Consider the following 18292-nt stretch of genomic DNA (forward strand, 5'->3'; position numbering starts at 1 on the left):
ATTTAAAGATAATTGCATTATATTACAATGGTAATTATTTTAGGCTATTAAATGAATGTGAATAATAGTTTCTTCTTTCTTTTATAATTTAATATGTTGCATAGAATTCAAGCGATGAAAATTCTGGTTTACTATGGAGTTACCTTGACTTATCATTGTCCATTCCTGTGAATATATTAACACAACGTGGCAACACTGGCATAAAAAAGAGCAGACGTTTGTTTACAAAATTAACTATTCAACAATTATCAAACAAAGAACGATTTACCCTATGAATTTCCCAAGAAGTCGTGCCAAAAACTTCACCCCAAAAGAGGAAAGGATTCTGGAAAACCTAATCTTTTACCATAAAGACGTGATAAACAGCAAACAGAATGATTCGAAGATGTGGACCAAAAAAGCAGAGGCCTGGAAACAAATTGCCAATGATTTTGCCATACAATCGGGAATGGAACGTCCTTGGCAGGCTTTGCGGGAGAAATATACGAATAACCAGCGATTAAATAGACGAAGGTTCCTCAATGTAAGAAGCGAAGATGGTTTACTGGATGATACCAAGGGTTACGATGGAAACCTAACCATCGCAGCAGTTTCTACGCTTGTGGGGGATCACAGAGAGGAAGAAAGTAAGTTTAGAACTCGGAAAAACCCTATTATAAGGCACAGAAACAGTTCCCAAAAAATGTTCTTATCTAAATTACACTTATCCCAAAAAATAATTGGCAATGGCAACTTTCATTGATAGATCTTATCCCTAGAAGGCAGTGGTTCCATCTCAAAACCCATTGATATTAAAAAATATTTTTTAGATTTCAATCAAGGTTCTAAAAATAAAGTTCCTATATATCATTAACCAGGTAGCACCGATTTCAAACGCAGTGGTTCCATCTTAAGACCCATTAAAATTAAAAATACCTTTTACATTTCAATCAAGGTTCTAAAAATAAAGTTCCTATATATATTATTAACCAGGTAGCACCGATTTCGAAGGCAGTGGTTTCATCTCAAAACCCATTGAAATTAAAAAATATTTTTTAAATTTCAATCAAGGTTCCAAAAATTAAGTTCCTATATATTATTAACCAGGTAGCACCGATTTCGATCCGGAATACAATCGCAGTAACACCTTATCGAGCACCTCCAGCGATCATCAATTCCAATCGGAAAACTTTCTTCACTCAGTTGTGAAAATAAAAGATGAGCCAGCCCACGATCCCATGGATTCCATCCAATCCTTAACTTTTCCGAGCGATGAAAAGCTTAATCTACTTCAGCTGCAACAGGATTTTTACAGATGCGAAAACGCCCGGGCAGCCGAGAAGCATAAACTTGGTATGGAAAAATACAAGTTGGAGCTGGAGCAGCGGAAAATCGAGATAGAAAAGTATAAACTGGATGTGGAGAAAAATAAGGAGGAACTAAAGGGTATACGCCTGAAAAACGAACTTCTTGAAATGGAACTTTTGGAACGACGGGGTAAATTCAAGGATATTGCCCCTAACTAAATATAACTATATTATTTTATACAGTAAGATGGTTTAATGTTTAATTAATTTATATAGTATATACTATATATCTAGTCCTCACATAAGATATTAATTACAGAACTCGCAAATTAATGTGTTAATCAAAGGGAATATTTTTGTTTTTGATATCTCCAAACATGGTTCCATTGTTAACAATTTAAATTTAAGCAGCTCCGTCGTATCCCTCCTCAATTCGAATGAATTCTGGTTTTATGCTCGGCCGTTTTGTTTGGTTGTTTTTATTAATTTACATCGATCCATTCACTATGTTGTCTGGGGCTTAAACGATAACAGCGCTATGTGTGTTGCTCCTCTAGCCGACAATCAGGAGGCCCTCGTTGGGGAATTCGTGGGTGGGCACCTCCAGGTTGAGGGGCGCCGGTCCCTTGCGGATTCTTCCAGAGGCGTCGTAGTGGGAGCCGTGGCAGGGGCAATAGTAGCCGCCCCAGTCGCCGGCATTCGCGATGGGCACACAACCCAGATGCGTGCACACTCCGATGACCACCAGCCATTCGGGCTTGATCACGCGTTGCTAAAAGGGGAGGCGGAAGACAATATTAGTAAAGTGATCATAGTTTATGTAACCATGATAGAGGAGGTAGATGTTCCACTCCATGGTACCTACATCATCAGTTTCCGGATCGCGCAGCGTGGATGTGGCCACTCCTCGCTCGGTCTCGATTTCCGCGGGGGTACGATGACGGATGAACAGCGGCTTTCCGCGCCACTTGAACGTCACCGACTTGCCCTCTGGGATGTCGGCCAGCTTGATCTCGATCTTGGCCATGGCCAGCACCTCGGCGGAGGCGCTCATGGATCCAATGAAGGTGTTGACCAGACCCTTGGCCGCATAGGCACCGCCCACGGCTCCGGCTCCCACCAGCAGGTAGGAGAAGGCCTTGCGCTCCTCGGCGGTCTCGTTGCGGCGACGGCTGTCCTTCACGGATTCCCGGCGGTATGGCGAGAAGTCGGGCACCTGCAGGTCGGTGTGTGCCTGGCGGTTGGCTGGAAAAAAAGAGGGAATCATTATTTATCCTTGATAACATGAGAGAGGGATTATTTGGTCTATCTTCTGGGGCTTCACGAACTATTTTGATGTTTATACCGACAAAAATGTACTGAAAACACGTAAGGGATGTAGTATTATTAGTTTGTAGTGCAGTTTTCTCAGTTAATTTGAATAGTCCTTGCTTGTTTTGATGGTTCCCAAGATTAATGTACCTTATAGAAAATGTTTCTATATGTATTCTATAGTTTTCTCAGTTAATTTAAATAGAATTATTGAATTCTTGCTCTGAATGATGTTCTATTGTTTGTTTTGATAGTTCCCAAAACTGCTGTTCCTTATAGACGTAGTGTATGTAATGTATGTAGTACTAGATTATTAGATTGTTTTCTGTTTTTCATTTCATTTAAATAGATACAATGAGTTCTTGCTCTGAACGATGATTGCTGTAACATGTAGTTTATTATATTATAAGATTGTATTATTTTTCTCAATTAATTTAAGTAGATACAATAAATCCTTGCTTTGACTAAGGTTATATTGATGGTTTTGATGGTCCCCAAGATTGATGTTCTTGATAGAAATTGTTTCTATATGATATTTGAATAGATTCAATGAGTCCTTGTTCTGAAAGATGTATGATTGTATGTTTTGAAGGTTTCCAAGATTACTGTTCCTTATAGACGTAATGTATGTAGTACTGGTTTATTAGATTGTATTGTTTTTCTCAATTTTTTTTAAGTAGATACAATATGTTCCTGCTTTAACTAAGGTTATATTGTTTGTTTTGATGGTTTCGAAGATTGCTGTTCTTAATATAACCTGTTCGAATATTTTAGGTGTCCCTAAGGTTGAAAAACCTAAATGGTCATATCTTAGGTGTTTTCAAAGATATGTGTACCAAACTTGGGATACAATTATTATGAATCTCAGAGATGCTGTATCCCAAGTTTCGTTCAAATCTGATGTCGCTAACCCATAGATACAATGGTAACATTGGGTTTTCTTGTGAGCCTTGCAATTGTTGTTATTGTGGGAGGTTATGTTGAAATTACGTAAGGAAATTTGGCAAATCTCCTTGTAGATGACTGCAATTTGAGTCCTGGCTGCATTTTCCACTATTATATTATGATTTTCCCTGTTTTCCTGCTGCGTTCATTATGTAATGGTTGTGTTTTTCGCTGGCACCTTGCAGAATCCACCTCGCAGAATCTTACCCATCGAGTTGACGGCCACGGCGCTCGCCTTCAATCCCGAGGAGAGGGCCTGGGCTCCGCCTCTGACGTAAGCACGCGACACGGCGTTCATCATTTTGTATGTTTTCGTATAAATCTAAATTATCACGAAAATTTCAACGTTTGTCGCTTCTCTGCCTGCTGAGAACAGGGTTGCCAGACTGAGGGGGAGCAGTGTTGCCAGACTGAGGGGAGCAGTGCTGCCAGACTGAGGGAGCGGTGTTGCCCATTTAGCTATTTTCCTGCTAAATTCAGCGACTTACATAGCTTTCTGTTTTTGACAGTAGTCACGAGCACTTAAATATTTAAAAGCTTTGGACAGTAAGCAAAATTAATTGAAGTGCTTACTGTCAAGAGGTTAAATATATGCAATTACATTTGCTTACTGTTAAGAGGTGGCAACTATAAAAATCTTTAGGAGTTAAGTAACGGTTTTTTAAATCAAACCAAAAATAATTATATTTTTTAGGCAGTGGCGGATCCACGGGGGGGGGGGGGGGGGGAAATTAGGGAAATTTCCCCCCCCTTGGAACCACAGAACCTGAAAATTTTACTTGTTTGCTAGAAAAATATTCTTTTGACTTTTCAAATATAACCACTTTGTTTACCTAAAAATTGGGATGGATAATTTTTGTTTTATAATTTGTACTGTATGTCTCTCGCAATAATAAGTTTGAACCCCAAATCGAAGAATAAGTTCAATTTCCCCCCCCAAGAATCGTCTCTGGATCCGCCACTGTCTTAGGAATATGAAAATTAGAAAACTTTTAGCATAACCTCTAATGGTCTCAACCACAGGTTTTTACTGTAGACGTAGGTTCTATTAATGTAGGAGTTTTAAAATTTATGACAGCCAATAAGCTTACAATTTAAAATTATTAAATATTAAATACATTTTAATGATAACTATTAAGTTTTTCTTTTTTTCGCTAAAAATGTTCAATATTTCTTCTGAAATCATAAATGTTACAGAAACGTTCATATATATCATATATCTTTGATTCTGTCAACTGGATTAATATTTTTATTTTTTTAAAGAATCCTATTTAAATGGTATTTAAACCGTTTTGAGACCATAAAGAAAATCTCAATACTCATATAAATATTCTTCATAAATTTGAAATGTTAAAAAATTCCTCACCCATTCCACCGTAATTATTTTAATTTCTATTTCAATGAAAAGAAAATCCCTCGTCGTATAAAATGGCATTTGTTTCACCTTGCCATTCAATCCTTTCAACCCCGTTTTACCCTGCCCCGCAAAAGGTGACTTATACAGCTTCCACCCCTGTTTAAGTGAAAACTACCTTTTGAATGGGCAAATGCAACGGCTTGGATTTTCCACAGATGAAAAGGGGTTTCCATGGCAAACCGGTTGGTCAAAGCACCACCAACTTCAAGGGAAAGATAATGATAATGTCCAACCACCGGACTTTCACAAGCCAGTTTTCCACTGCACTTTTCCATTTTCCCCCCCTCAGCAGCATCATGATGTCATTGATTAGCCTGCGATTGATGTTGTTTATTACATTCAGGGTTGTTTCGCTTAGCTTAATTAATAAGTGTACCTAAATTATTGTTATTCTCTTCAGCTGATCTCATCTAACGCATAAAATGTCTATAAAAAATTGCATAAAAAATAGCTGGAGCATGAAAATTTGTTATGCGCATAAAAGTTGGCAGCCCAATTTTGGCCAAAACTTTAAAACCAAAAAAGCGGCCCGAAAATGAAGGCAGTAAAATGCGTGGAAAACTCTCCCGCAGCCGGCTGAAATGTAATTCCTCTGGCGCCAGTCCTGTGATTATCGAAAGTAGTTCTTTTTGATGTCGAAAGTTTGCTGCCACCCCTCAGCCTCTCTCCCCTTTTCACTTGGTAGGTGGCAAGTGAAAGTGAAGTGAAGGCGAAAGTAAACCCCTCGACCCCCTCAGAGGTTCATCTATTTTCCAGCCGGAGGAGGAAAATCTGCGCACATAAAGGCGTCTCTATGTACTTGCCAAAAACACACACACATAAAAACGGGGGCCTTCACGGAGGGCACTACGGAAAAGTGCGTGAGTTTTTGCAAAAACAAAAACAAACTTCAAAATGTAGTTAGGTTTGGAGGCAGGGGAATACTCTGCTTTTATAAAAATCTATTTAATTTGTTGGCCAGGTGGAGGTTCAATGAATAATAAAATTATGTGTCCTTCTTATAAAATGTAATTTATTATTTCTTAAGTTTCCTTGAATAACAAAATTTAAAATCTTTTTTAGAATAAAGTGTAATTATGTTCGCTTCTGTTTTTAATTAAAACTTTACATAAGTATATGTACATACTTTTACATATGTTTTTGATGATCTCTAAAAAATGCAATTTAATATCAATTATTTACAAACTGTAGCATTAAAAATTTTGTTTCCGCTTTAACTTGAAACATTTAAAATATTATTTGACTTGTAAAAAAAATTGTGTCTTTTAAATATAAACAAATATAAACGTCAGAAAAAAAAATTCTACGAATCTACAAATATATTGCATCAACAGAATATTTATTTCTTGATGTTTACACATTTTATATGTATTTTTTAACATTTCCCAATTCTTGCTTATTACCCTCCCAACATTATGTTAAAGTCCAGATAACTTTCTTTTTTGCCAGTGCGTAGGCCAGAAAAGTTGAAACTATGCCGCGTAGGCGACGTGGTAACGGCATCTGCCCTTTCCTTTGGATTTTCCACCCACTCCCGAATTTCCCAGCCACCACATCGCCCCCGAACTCTCCAAAAACTCAACCGCATCCCCACTCCGAACTTAACTCTGTCAAGCTTCGACTGCGTTACACTTTTCAGCAACTTTTACATGGGAAACTGGCGCCAACTACAACAGCAGCAGCAACAAAAACAACGATTCAACCCTGCCCCAGGGCATCCCCCACCCCCTGCCACTACCACCCACCACCCACCGCCTGCCCCCGCCCCCATTTCACCCATTTCTATGTGGCGTGTGCAGCGTTGCGGCTGCGGCAGCAACAACAACTTCAGAGGCAGTGGCAAAAGCCAAGGTACACTGAGATAAAATGTCATTCAAAATAATAACGCACTAATTAATAGATAAATATAATAAAATCAAAAATGATCTACCTATTTTTGAATTTATTAAATTTTTCTATTAACCATTTAATGCTCAATTTGAACATATAATAAGCAAGAAAGTCTTGTTACATAAAAATACCAATTTATAATTATTTTCCTCATTATTTTATAAATAAAAAAACAAAAATTCATCAAAAATATTAAAAAGGCTTAATAAATTAAGACTATTTTTTGAGCTTACATCTCTTTAGATATTTGATGTATATTATTCAATCCTGTTTAATCTTGAAAAACCAACTTGTGAGTTTTTTCGTCTTGATTTCAAGCACGTTTCTTCTTGAATAGTTGAGAAGACGAATCCTCAAGTTGAGATTTTCAATTTTTTTCGTTCTCAATGTTCTTTGTGAGCTTACATCTCTTAAGATATTTGAAGTATATTATTCAATCCTGTTTTATCTTGAAAAACCAACTTGTGAGTATTTTCGTCTTGATATCAAGCACGTTTCTTCATGAATAAGTGAGAAGACGAATTCTCAAGATGAGATCTTAAATTTTTTCCTTTCTCAATGATCTTTGTGAGCTTACATCTCTTAAGATATTTGAAGTATATTATTCAATCCCATGATAATTTTTATCATTATTCTTTAGAGAAAGTTTTTAATTTCTATAGTAAAGTTAAAAAATAAAATTTTATAATTTATTTTTTCAAAATAAAATACAACAAATTGATTTAAAACTTGTGTTTTTATCTTTATTACTTTGACTTACTATATAAATATTATATAATAATATATAGGAAACTATTAATATTTTCTTATTAATATTTTCTTATCAATATTTTATGTTAACTGTGTACCGGCGACGACATAGCCTGCTTATCGCAACATCAGCCAAGCAGAAAGCTGAGCCCACCCACCCAGAGTCCCTCTGCCTCGCCGAACACCACCCCCTTGGAAAAGTTGAAAGTGGAAAATTGTGCGTGGCAGGCAAAAGTTTTCTGAGGCCCCTGACTGACAGTCTTTCACAGATGCGGAGGCGCAGCCACGCCTACTGCCATCCTATATATATATAAAATATACCCCTTCTCTACACCGGCTTTACCCATTTACAAAAACGAAAATTAAATGAATCAGAATCATCTGTGCAGCATCAGCGAGGCAAGGAAGCCGCAAGGAGCTCGGAAAATTGTGTGCAGCGGTGCTTGGATCCAAGAATTTGGCACAGCTGGCGGTCATTTATGTGTTCCTTCAGCCGACTTCTTTATCTCCATCTCCACCGGTTGGGTTTTTGCATTTGAAATGATTATTTCCCAGCCTCCAGCTTCCGTTTTTTCGGCTCTGAAAGAGGCTCAAGTCGGGCCATTTTTGGGCAGTCGGATTAGGTGACCATGACAATGGGCCCCTGTTTGTTTTCATATTTTATTTTTGGCCGGGGTCGAGGGAGGTGGCTTTAAGGCATGTGAATAATGATCCTTCATCGGGTATTTTTGGCATTCCGTCAGATTTCATGGTATTTCTTACTGGTATTTAAGGTCTTATTGATGATTAGGGCATACGGGCGAAGCTTAGAAGGGCGAATCCATTTTGAAGTAGTTTAAATAATGCTCATCAATTGTTTGTCTTATTAATTAATAAACTAAATTATTTTTTAAAATGCTTTTATAAAGTATATATATAAATGTATATATAAAAATAAAGCTTCATATTTATGAATATACATGTTTGATTAGGAAATATTTATAGAACTCAGGAAAAAAAAACTTACAAAACCGTTCTTTCGATTCTCAAAATCTCATTCTCAATATCAAGAAGATGTGTTCTCGAACTGAGAGATTAACACTGTCTTGAAGTACAAAATCTATGTTATTTCTCTTTTTCAAGACTGCTTTATCTTGTGAAACCAACTTGAGAATACTTTGGTCTTGATTTCAAGCAAGATTCTTCTCGAAAAAGTGAGAAGACGTATCCTCAAATTAAGATCTCATGATCTAGAATTTTGTTCGTTCTCAATGTTCTTGGGTGTACCTAAAAAACTATTTTTATTAAAACACCACATCTTAAATATAAACATAGGTTAATAGATTTATAATAGCTTCTCAAGAAAGTACTTAAAATACCCTATGCCTACTTAGCTAACCGTTAATCTTGTGTTTTCCGCCCAATTTTCTAGCCTTACCCAAGCCATCTACTGTCCATATCCATTTCCGATCCTTATTCCTATTCCTACCCCATCCCTATATCTTTTTATCTTCTTCTCGGCTTGAAAGTTTGTCAACAACTCGCGCCTTGCCTCTGGCTAGGTAAAAAGACCAAAGTTCCTCCGGCAGGATTTCGTTTTTATTTCGTTGGGTTTAAGCGCGAACGAAACCTGCCCTAAATTCGGCCAAGCGGCTTAAATAAAAAGCGAGGAAAAGCGGGCAAAAAAAGCGTGAGGCACGCGCAGCAGGAAAGCATCCTGCTGGAGGAAAAGGCCAGGAAGGCGATATAAAGGAAACGACAACGTTGCGTTTTCCCCAACCGAAGGCAAGAATTCTTTTCCTTTTTGCGGAGGCGCAGCACGCATAAATCTACGGCCCCAAATTACATTATTTTGTCATTTTCCTTGGGCGGCCTACCCTCCCTTGGTGATTTTCTCGACCGCTGCAGTGTCCTGTTTTCGGTGTCCTGTTTTTTCCACACACGCCCGCCAGGCACATAAAACTCTGTCAAAAATAAACTTTCAAGAAGGCGCAAAAGCAGCAACAAAAATGCAAAAGCTCTAAGGGCAAAAGTTTTTCCCAAAAAAAAAAATAAGAAAGGTAGAAAGTACATTATATGCAAGCAGTAAAGTAGGTGGTGGCATTATAAATGGGGGGTTTGGGGTCTCTTAACTTTTTTGCCTGGGGTGTCGACGGAAAGTGAAAGTAAATGCACGACGTCGACTGCGCTGCTTTCTACCACCCCCCCCCCTTTTCTTTGCCAACCCATTTCCCCCTGCAAGTAGCCAAGGACATTGCGGCCATTAAAAATGTAGCAGCGAAAGCTTTGCTAGCCAACTTTTCTTGAGACAACTGCAACTTTTCTCTCTCTCTTTGGATTTTCTGCATTGTTTATAACTATTTGGGGGAAATGCGCTTGCGTTGGCTCTCTTGGTATTGTATTTATATCTCTCTCTCTCTTTTTCTCTGTGAGAACTTTCACTTTCCTCGGCTGCCTTGTCCTTTGCCTTCAACTTTCACTTTCACCCTGAAAGTTCGCCGACATGGCTGCCTCTCTTTCTCGCCGGATATCGCTATCCCTGTCTATCTCTCTGTGTGGCAACTTCCTGTGTGGGCTTCCGGTTTTGTTTTTACAACTGATAAGGCCTCCTGCCGGCGCTTTTGGTCCTTTGAGCCCGCTCCGCCCCAAAAAGTATGCTATGCTATCGGCTCTCTCACTTTTTCCAAGGCGACCAGCAGGCGCCACCTCTGCTTCTTCTTCTATTATGGCTGTGCGTTGCAAGGATCAAGGACGTTCAAGAAAATCCACGGCCAAGAACGAAAACAAAAACAAAGCCAAAAAAAGGGGGGGGGAGCGGGGGAAATGAAAAGTAAAGCCAAAGTAAAGTAAATAGAAAAAAATGCAGGGCGTTTGGAGTTTTCTGGGGGAGGATGACTTTGACACGGGTTGCTGGGTTTGAGTGGGGGTGGTAAGCCCCCTTTCTAGACCCCCCCCCCCCCCTGAAAATGTGTTTTTTTTCGGCTGCAGCTTTTATGTACTATGTATATATATATTTTGGCCAGATGTGCGTGCGCCGGCGCCTATATAAAACTTTCTTTTTGGCAGCGGTACGGGGAAAGTGGGGGTGTATTTTGGGTGAATTTTTCGGGGGGCCATGGAATTTACTGCAGTCCTTTATGGGCGAAGGAAAGAAGCAGAGTAAGAAGGCTGGGGAAAGTGGGCTTGGGTGGAAAACTCACACCCATTGGCACCCAGACATCCACAGACCACTCGCTGCGTTTGTAATTTTGGCGCCTTTGTGCGTGTGCAGCGGTTGAACTGCTGGAAATGGAATAGGGCTAAAATAAGGTTGGAGATGTGGCAAGATGGTCTGGTGGAAAATGGGTAAAGGGAAAATTGGGACTCTTTGGCAGCTGGGGGATTGTACAGTGACAGAATGTAATTTGATATATTTTCGTGTAGGCATTTCCGATGCGTAATGGCCTGGGATATAGTGAAAAAATGTCTGATTACTTAAGGCTTAATCGATAGTTAATAAAGTGAGTGGGAATCCTTTTGTCTGCGGAAGTCACACAATTAATTTTTAAGAAAAGTAACTAAAGCTATTTAGTAGTGACAAAAATTAAATATTCAGAGATTTATTTTATTCTGTGCGATTTAAGATCTATTATACCTTTGGTCATTCATTATAACAGCGTAAATTAATTCTTAAGCTGTCGATTTTCATTAGACTATTGTTAGGAACCCTAATTTAGGATATTATTAGAAAGAAAATTCAAATTAATACAAAAATAATCCATCTTTTATATACATCTCGAATACCTTCTTACTATTATTTAAATTATTTTCTAAAGTACCTCTCGAATACCTTTGCAATATTATTTTAATTATTTTCTAGGTTCTGTAACATTTTTACTATCACATATTTAAGTATAAGATTATATATTATATGTATACAATTATTTGTAAGTGTTTAATCATGTTTTGTAAATTTCATTCAGAGATTTATTTTATTCTTTGCGATTTAATATCTACTATACCTTTAGTCATTTAATATAACAGCAGACCATAAGTTTTAAATGTCGCTTCTTAATAGACTATAGTTAGAAATCCTTAAATGTTTGATAAGAATATATAAATTTTTAAATAAAAGATAAAAATAAAATACCTATCCATCTTTTGTATAAATCTCGAATACCTTTTCAATATTATTTTAATTATTTTCTAGGTTCTGTAACATTTTTAATATCATATATTTAATATCATATATTACATGTATACAAATATTTATAAGTGTTTAATCATGTTTTGTAATTTTTAAAAACCCATTGACAGCTCCCACATTTTCTTCCAGTGCAGCAGACACATTTTCTTCAGTGTTATGTGAGTGACGTCGCCTCCACTGCGGTTATTCTTGGTTGGGTTCTATGTGGCATATACTATATAGCGCAGGGAGTTGTGGTACATAGAAGTTTGGGTTTCTTGGTCTTCCAACTGCCCGCTCCCACATTTTCTTGTTCGTGTTGCAGGCCAGCCTTTCAACAAATTGCGTAGTTCGGCCTTTTGGTCTTTGTTATTTCCTTCGTGGGAAATGCAAGAAAAGCGAAAACATTTTCCCCGGCCCCACAAGTTTCTTTGTTGGCATTTACCGCCTTCGGCTGTTTTTTCGCCTTCTTCAATGTGGGTCGTCTGCTGCTTCTTCTCGGTATTTTCTTCGTATTTCCACGGTTTTCCTGCAATGCATAGTGATGAGTGTGTTTGTGAATGTTTTCTGTTGCGGCGCGTTAGTTTAAAGTTTTTTCTTCTTTTGGGTTGGAAAATGGGGTGACGGTTGAATTTTCCAAGTTGCGGCCAGAGCATGATGTTTTCTTCTTTTTTTTGTGGCGTCCTCTGGTTTTCCGAGCAGCGGTGAAAATTCTCTTTGAGATTTGAGGTTTTATGTTGTCAGTTCTCCCTCTTCTACTTCCGTTTCCTCTTCATCATCTTTGCTTTTTTGCAAACAGTTTCCACGGTTTTCTAATAAAGTGCCTTCGTTGGCGAGTGGAATGAGTTGTAGGCTTGGTTAACTCGAAAATTAATTGCAATTTTAAAGCTTTAATGGTAACCAAGTTAGGGGAAGTCAAATAAAATGAATTTAAATATAATATGTATGTATAAGAGTTTTTTAGATGATATATATTTTCTTATTTGAAATAAGTATTTGAAGTAAAAGGTTTTCAAATATTTATTTAAAAAAAAATGGAAAAATGTTTCGAAGTTAGGAAAATATTTGAAGTAAAAGGGCTTAAAATATTTATTTCAAAAATTTTACTAACTTTAAAACATTTTTCCACTCTCAAATATTTCTAAAATATATATTAATATTTTTGAATGGTTTTTTTCACAAAATATGTTTTAAATAATTATAGTTTTAATTTTCTAACGACCTGGATTAGAAAATGATAAATATATTTAAAGATGATAACGATGGTAATCGATTGTCACATTTATATCACCATGGGTTTATCTTCAACTTTAACTTATGTATAACTTCTGTAAGAACATTTCCCACTGATACTTTTAATTAATTAAATAGAAATAGATTCCTTAAGTGCTTCCACTTGTACAAATGTTGCATTTTGTCTTTACCATCCCCTCCAAGCCCGATTAAAAACAGACACCCCAACATTTCAGCTATTCCTGACTTTCCACTTTCAGTTTCACGTAAAATGTCAATCACAACATTGCCTGCTGTCTTTTTGCCCCCATCTTCCCCTTTTAATCTCAACCCTTCCATCTGCGAAAACCGAGGACAATTAAAAAACCTTCAGGATTAAATGTATTTGTAATTATGTATTAGCTGAAAATGCTGTGCGAGTTTTCCGCAGTCTTCGCCTTTCATTTTCCTTTGAGCTTTGATGCTGCGACTCAGGTTGTTGTTGCTGCTGCTGCTGTAATTGCTCCTGGGCTGATAACAAACACCAACACAAATGCAGACGCACAAATACCATATCAGAGGTCTGCAATACATAGAAAATCCCGCTGCTATGTAGAAGATTTTGGTCTTATATATAGGGCAGTCAAGGGAAAGGACGCAGACAGGAAACACAAGAAGCAGGCTTGCATTGACAAGAAACGTACACTTGGAATATTATTTATAGGTATTAAAATGAAATTTCAAACTCCTTAGCTTCTAAAAAAATAGTTTTAGGAAGAAACTAAACATTTCACGTTGCTAAATTTAATTTATATGTCATATATAAGATAATCTAATCATAGATAATCTATCTTAAAAACCCTAAAAATGTATATATTATTAACATTAGAAATGTTTCAAAAATGGATTTTAAAAATATTCCAAAGTAATTCGAATGTTAGGTATGACGAAATTAGAAAGCACTTATAATATTAATTTTTTTAACAACGAAATAATCAGATTATAAAAAAAAACTAGAACAGTTTAAAATATTAATATTTCGATTTTGAATATTTATACCCGTTACTCGTAGAGTAAAAGGGTATACTAGATTCGTCGGAAAGTATGTAACAGGCAGAAGGAAGCGTTTCCGACCCCATAAAGTATATATATTCTTGATCAGGATCACTAGCCGAGTCGATCTAGCCATGTCCGTCTGTCCGTCTGTCCGTCTGTCCGTCTGTCCGTCTGTCCGGATGAACGCTGAGATCTTGGAAACTATGAGAGCTAGGCTATTGAGATTTGGCGAGCAGATTCCTGAGCTTCTTACGCAGCGCAAGTTTGTTTCAGTAGAGTGCCACGCCCACTCTAACGCCCACAAACCGCCCAAAACTGTGGCTTCTACAGTTTTGATGCTAGAGTAAAAATTTAAACTGAAATGAATTGTTCTCATCAATACCTATCGATTGACCTAAAAAAAAGTTTGCCACGCCCACTTTAACGCCCACAAACCGCCTACAAACTTCAAAAAATCGTAAATATGAACGCGGATATCTCGGAAACTATCAAAGATAGAGTATTGGGATTTCAGATTTAGATTCCGTAGCCTTGTACGCAGCGCAAGTTTGTTATGCGAATATGCCACGCCCACTCTAACGCCCACAAACCGCCCAAGCCTGTGGCGCCCACAATTTTTATGCTAGATTAAAAATTTTAACTGAAATGTATTGGTCTCGTCAATGCCTATCGATTAATCCAAAAAAAAAATTTGCCACGCCTACCCTAACGCCCACAATGCTTAAATCTGTCTTCCGCCGGTAGGTGGCGCATTTAAATCTCGCTTTGCTGCTTGCATATCTCCGTTTCCCTTTGGTCCCTTTAGCTGAGTAACGGGTATCTGATAGTCGAGGTACTCGACTATAGCGTTCTTCCTTGTTTATCTTGGATTCTTTTTAATTTTGGGGTTTACTTTTTAAATCAATATAGAAAAAATATTTCAGCTAAACTCTTATGTAACAGAGGTATTAGAAATGGTAAGTATTAAATAATTAAAAACTAAAAAGTTGTATCTGTTGTTTTTGTTTTTATTATATTATATTATTTTATTTTGTTTAATATTCTTTTTGTTATTATTATTTCCTTCAGTGTAGTTGAAGCCTCTGTTCGGCCTACGCACAAATACAATAGCAACCACACTCACACAGATGCAGAGTAATTATGTTTCCCCAGCATCTTCTTCTTATAACCCCCCCCCCCCCCCCCCATTTAAGTCGTTGGTATTTTTAGTTGGGCAGCTTCTTCCCCTTCTTCGCCCCCTTGTTTTCAGTGCATGAGTATTATTCCCCGTCTCTTTCTCCCTCCCCATTAGCTATCTCTTTCACACCCACTGGCTATTGACAGGGCGCTGCGGCTCAATTGAAATTTGAGGATTTTTGTCTCAGTGCCCTAATTAATTTTACGTACCATGAAAATCATTGTTTGTTGCTTTTGCTTGTATTTTGTTGTTCGTCGCTGTTGTTCTTTGTTGTTTTGTTGTTATGCGTAGTGTACATGAGCATAATGCAAAATTGAATGTGTGCTGCTGTCTTTGTTAGTGTTGGTGGTAGGGATAGAATCGGAAAAAAGGTCAAGGGTGAGATGTGTTTATGCTCTAGGCTATGTCCTATTGTAATATTTTTATTTTACCTTACGATTCCATTAAATTTCTAACTCTAAATATAGAGCTAAGATAAGGAAACATTATATATTGCATCAAATCTATGCATATACGTTTTTTATTAATAATATCTGTTCTATTTTCCTTATTTAATATATTTAGTTGACCTTTTCTTTTCAATATTTGTAAAGACATTTTTTATAATTTTTACTTTGTTTAGTGACTTTACGTTTCTGATCAACTGACATAATTAAAGATATTTCTATAGATCTTTTTCAATGATTCTTCTGTTGATCCCTTCTATTGTTTCCTTTTAATAGCAATCCTCTTTTAAGGATTTTTTTCTCTGAGAGAGAGTCCTTCTCCTGTTGAATATTCATTTTGTGCATTTGCATGTTTAGCACCCTGAACACACTGTTCCACAGATTTGGCAAGAAACCAAAGCTCCGAATCTGAAAATTCCAGCCAGAGTTTTGCTGCCCACATCTCGTTGCTGGGGAAATTTGAGAAAATTAGGTTATGCCTTTCGTTTTCCTTGCTTTTCCCCGCACCTGAAGCGCTCTGCTCTCCGTTTTCACGATTTTTCTCCAAGGTAATTAAATGCTGGCCGACTGGACCGCAGTTACCAAGGTGGAAAATGGTAAGGGGATGGTGCTTGGGGACTGCTAATCAGCAATCCCAGTCGATCTGGTTTTGCCTTTCGGTGGGCGGATGGGTGGTGGATATTATGCAAATACCCAGCGACGGCGTAAATTTTCTATAATAAGGAATGTGGAAATGGTTTTTTCATTGCTGCATTTGGAAAATATGTTCCCGGTCAAAGCGAAATTTTAATTAAAACTTGGCGACTTCAAGGCTTGAGTTGCATTACAAATTAAGTTTGAAATTTATAATATTGGATTAAAGTCTATAACTATGTTTCTAGCTTTTCTCCTTAGATTTCTGATTCTCTTCGCTTCTCAATTTTAAATTGGTTTCTATGGCAGCCATTGGGGCACATTTTTGTGGCTAATTAAGTGGATGTTCTGCAGCTTCTTTAAAATATACAATTTTCTTTTTATAAAAATCTTTTTCCCTAGTCTTTAAGGCTCTTATTTAACAACTTTTGACCACACTTCTCTGCAACATCTATGATTTATTCACTAGCCGCATTATTTATTGTCTCTTTTGGTGGGTTGTCGTTATGACCATTAAATTAATTGCAATTTATCGATTTTCAAATTGCAATCTCAACGGGCCATAAAAAATATCAGCCCCAAAACATAGTCCGTACAGAACCTCCTCTCAAACTCCATCGCATATCATCACGAAAAAATGCCGCAGCACGACCAGATAAGGGGCAAAAAAAAAGTCCTAAATAGTATGGGTAAGGAAAAAAGGACGAGAGGTTTGGAAGCCAGGATTCTAACTGGGACTGGGTCAGGATCTGGGTGCGGGTGGCTTTTTGCCAGCGGCCTCAATGCGTTGCATCCACATCCACATGGTAGGTGGAAAAAATCGCGGCCTCCAGTGTATAGAAATAAATTGTTGGTCTATGCTGCAAGGGGAAAGCATCAGACACTGCGTATACGTAATGTACGTAATGGAATGGGTGAAGGCGAAAAATCAGGGGGGTTGGTAAATGAGGGGCTAACGAGAGTATTACTTTGTAGATGGGTAAAAGGGTATGTCTTGGGTATGGTAAAAAATACTAAAAGTTATCAAAAATTGTTTTAAGATTTTAGGTTAAAATATAAGTTACTTACAAGGGCTGAAAACTTTTTATTATGCACAGTTGTGTCGTTTTAAAATTTTTTCCATAAGTAAATAATAATAAATATTGGGTACTTATTTATTATAATAATACAATAAAAAGATAGGACTCTTAAAAACGTAATGAATGCTAAACCAAAGATATCCAATAACTTTAAAAAAAAGTGATTTTTAGACGGTGGTTTATATATAATTTCATTTTTTACAATACAATTTAGTTTATAATTACTTGCTAGCATTATATAAATAAATAAATAAATAAACAATCGAAATCCAGGGATACCTAATTGGTTACAAAGTTGGTTACAAAGTTTATTTTCAAATGAAATCTTAAATAAGAAAATTAACAAGTAAAATGGAAGATCAGGAAATGATATCATCCAAGGATTAGGGATTACATAACTTATGTCTAACTATTTATTTGATTATATTTATACCCGTTACTCGTAGAGTAAAAGGGTATACTAGATTCGTCGGAAAGTATGTAACAGGCAGAAGGAAGCGTTTCCGACCCCATAAAGTATATAAATTCTTGATCAGGATCACTAGCCGAGTCGATCTAGCCATGTCCGTCTGTCCGTCTGTCCGGATGAACGCTGAGATCTTGGAAACTATGAGAGCTAGGCTATTGAGATTTGGCGTGCAGATTCCTGAGCTTCTTACGCAGCGCAAGTTTGTTTCAGTAGACTGCCACGCCCACAAACCGCCCAAAACTGTGGCTCCTACAAATTTAATGCTATAATAAAAATTTTAACTGAAATGTATTGTTCTCATCAATACCTATCGATTGACCCAAAAAAAAGTTTGCCACGCCCACTTTATCGCCCACAAACCGCCCCCAAACTTCAAAAAATTGTAAATATGAACGAGGATATCTCGGAAACTATCACAGATAGAGAATCGGGATCTCAGATTTAGATTCCGTCGCTTTGTACGCAGCGCAATTTTGT

At 37.2% G+C, this 18292-nt stretch overlaps 2 protein-coding genes across 2 annotated transcripts; one reads left to right on the forward strand and one right to left on the reverse strand.

Annotated features, from left to right (window-relative positions):
* The first annotated feature begins 181 nt into the window (after nt 1-181).
* Nucleotides 182-1527, forward strand: LOC119547847. Its single transcript, XM_037854877.1, has 2 exons — nt 182-626; nt 1087-1527. The coding sequence occupies exons 1-2, from the start codon at nt 272-274 to the stop codon at nt 1503-1505; spliced, it is 774 nt and encodes a 257-aa protein (XP_037710805.1). The 5' UTR covers nt 182-271; the 3' UTR covers nt 1506-1527.
* Nucleotides 1528-1739: 212 nt separating this feature from the next.
* On the reverse strand, nt 1740-3932 carry LOC119547848 (cytochrome b-c1 complex subunit Rieske, mitochondrial). The gene is made up of 3 exons (XM_037854878.1): nt 3750-3932; nt 2152-2531; nt 1740-2058 (listed from the first exon to the last, which is right to left on the reverse strand). Exons 1-3 carry the CDS (start codon nt 3841-3843, stop codon nt 1840-1842), a joined length of 693 nt encoding a protein of 230 aa, XP_037710806.1. The 5' UTR covers nt 3844-3932; the 3' UTR covers nt 1740-1839.
* Between the last annotated feature and the right edge of the window lie 14360 nt (nt 3933-18292).

This window comes from Drosophila subpulchrella, chromosome 2L (assembly GCF_014743375.2).
Source record: "Drosophila subpulchrella strain 33 F10 #4 breed RU33 chromosome 2L, RU_Dsub_v1.1 Primary Assembly, whole genome shotgun sequence".
NCBI classification, from domain to species: Eukaryota; Metazoa; Arthropoda; class Insecta; order Diptera; family Drosophilidae; genus Drosophila; species Drosophila subpulchrella.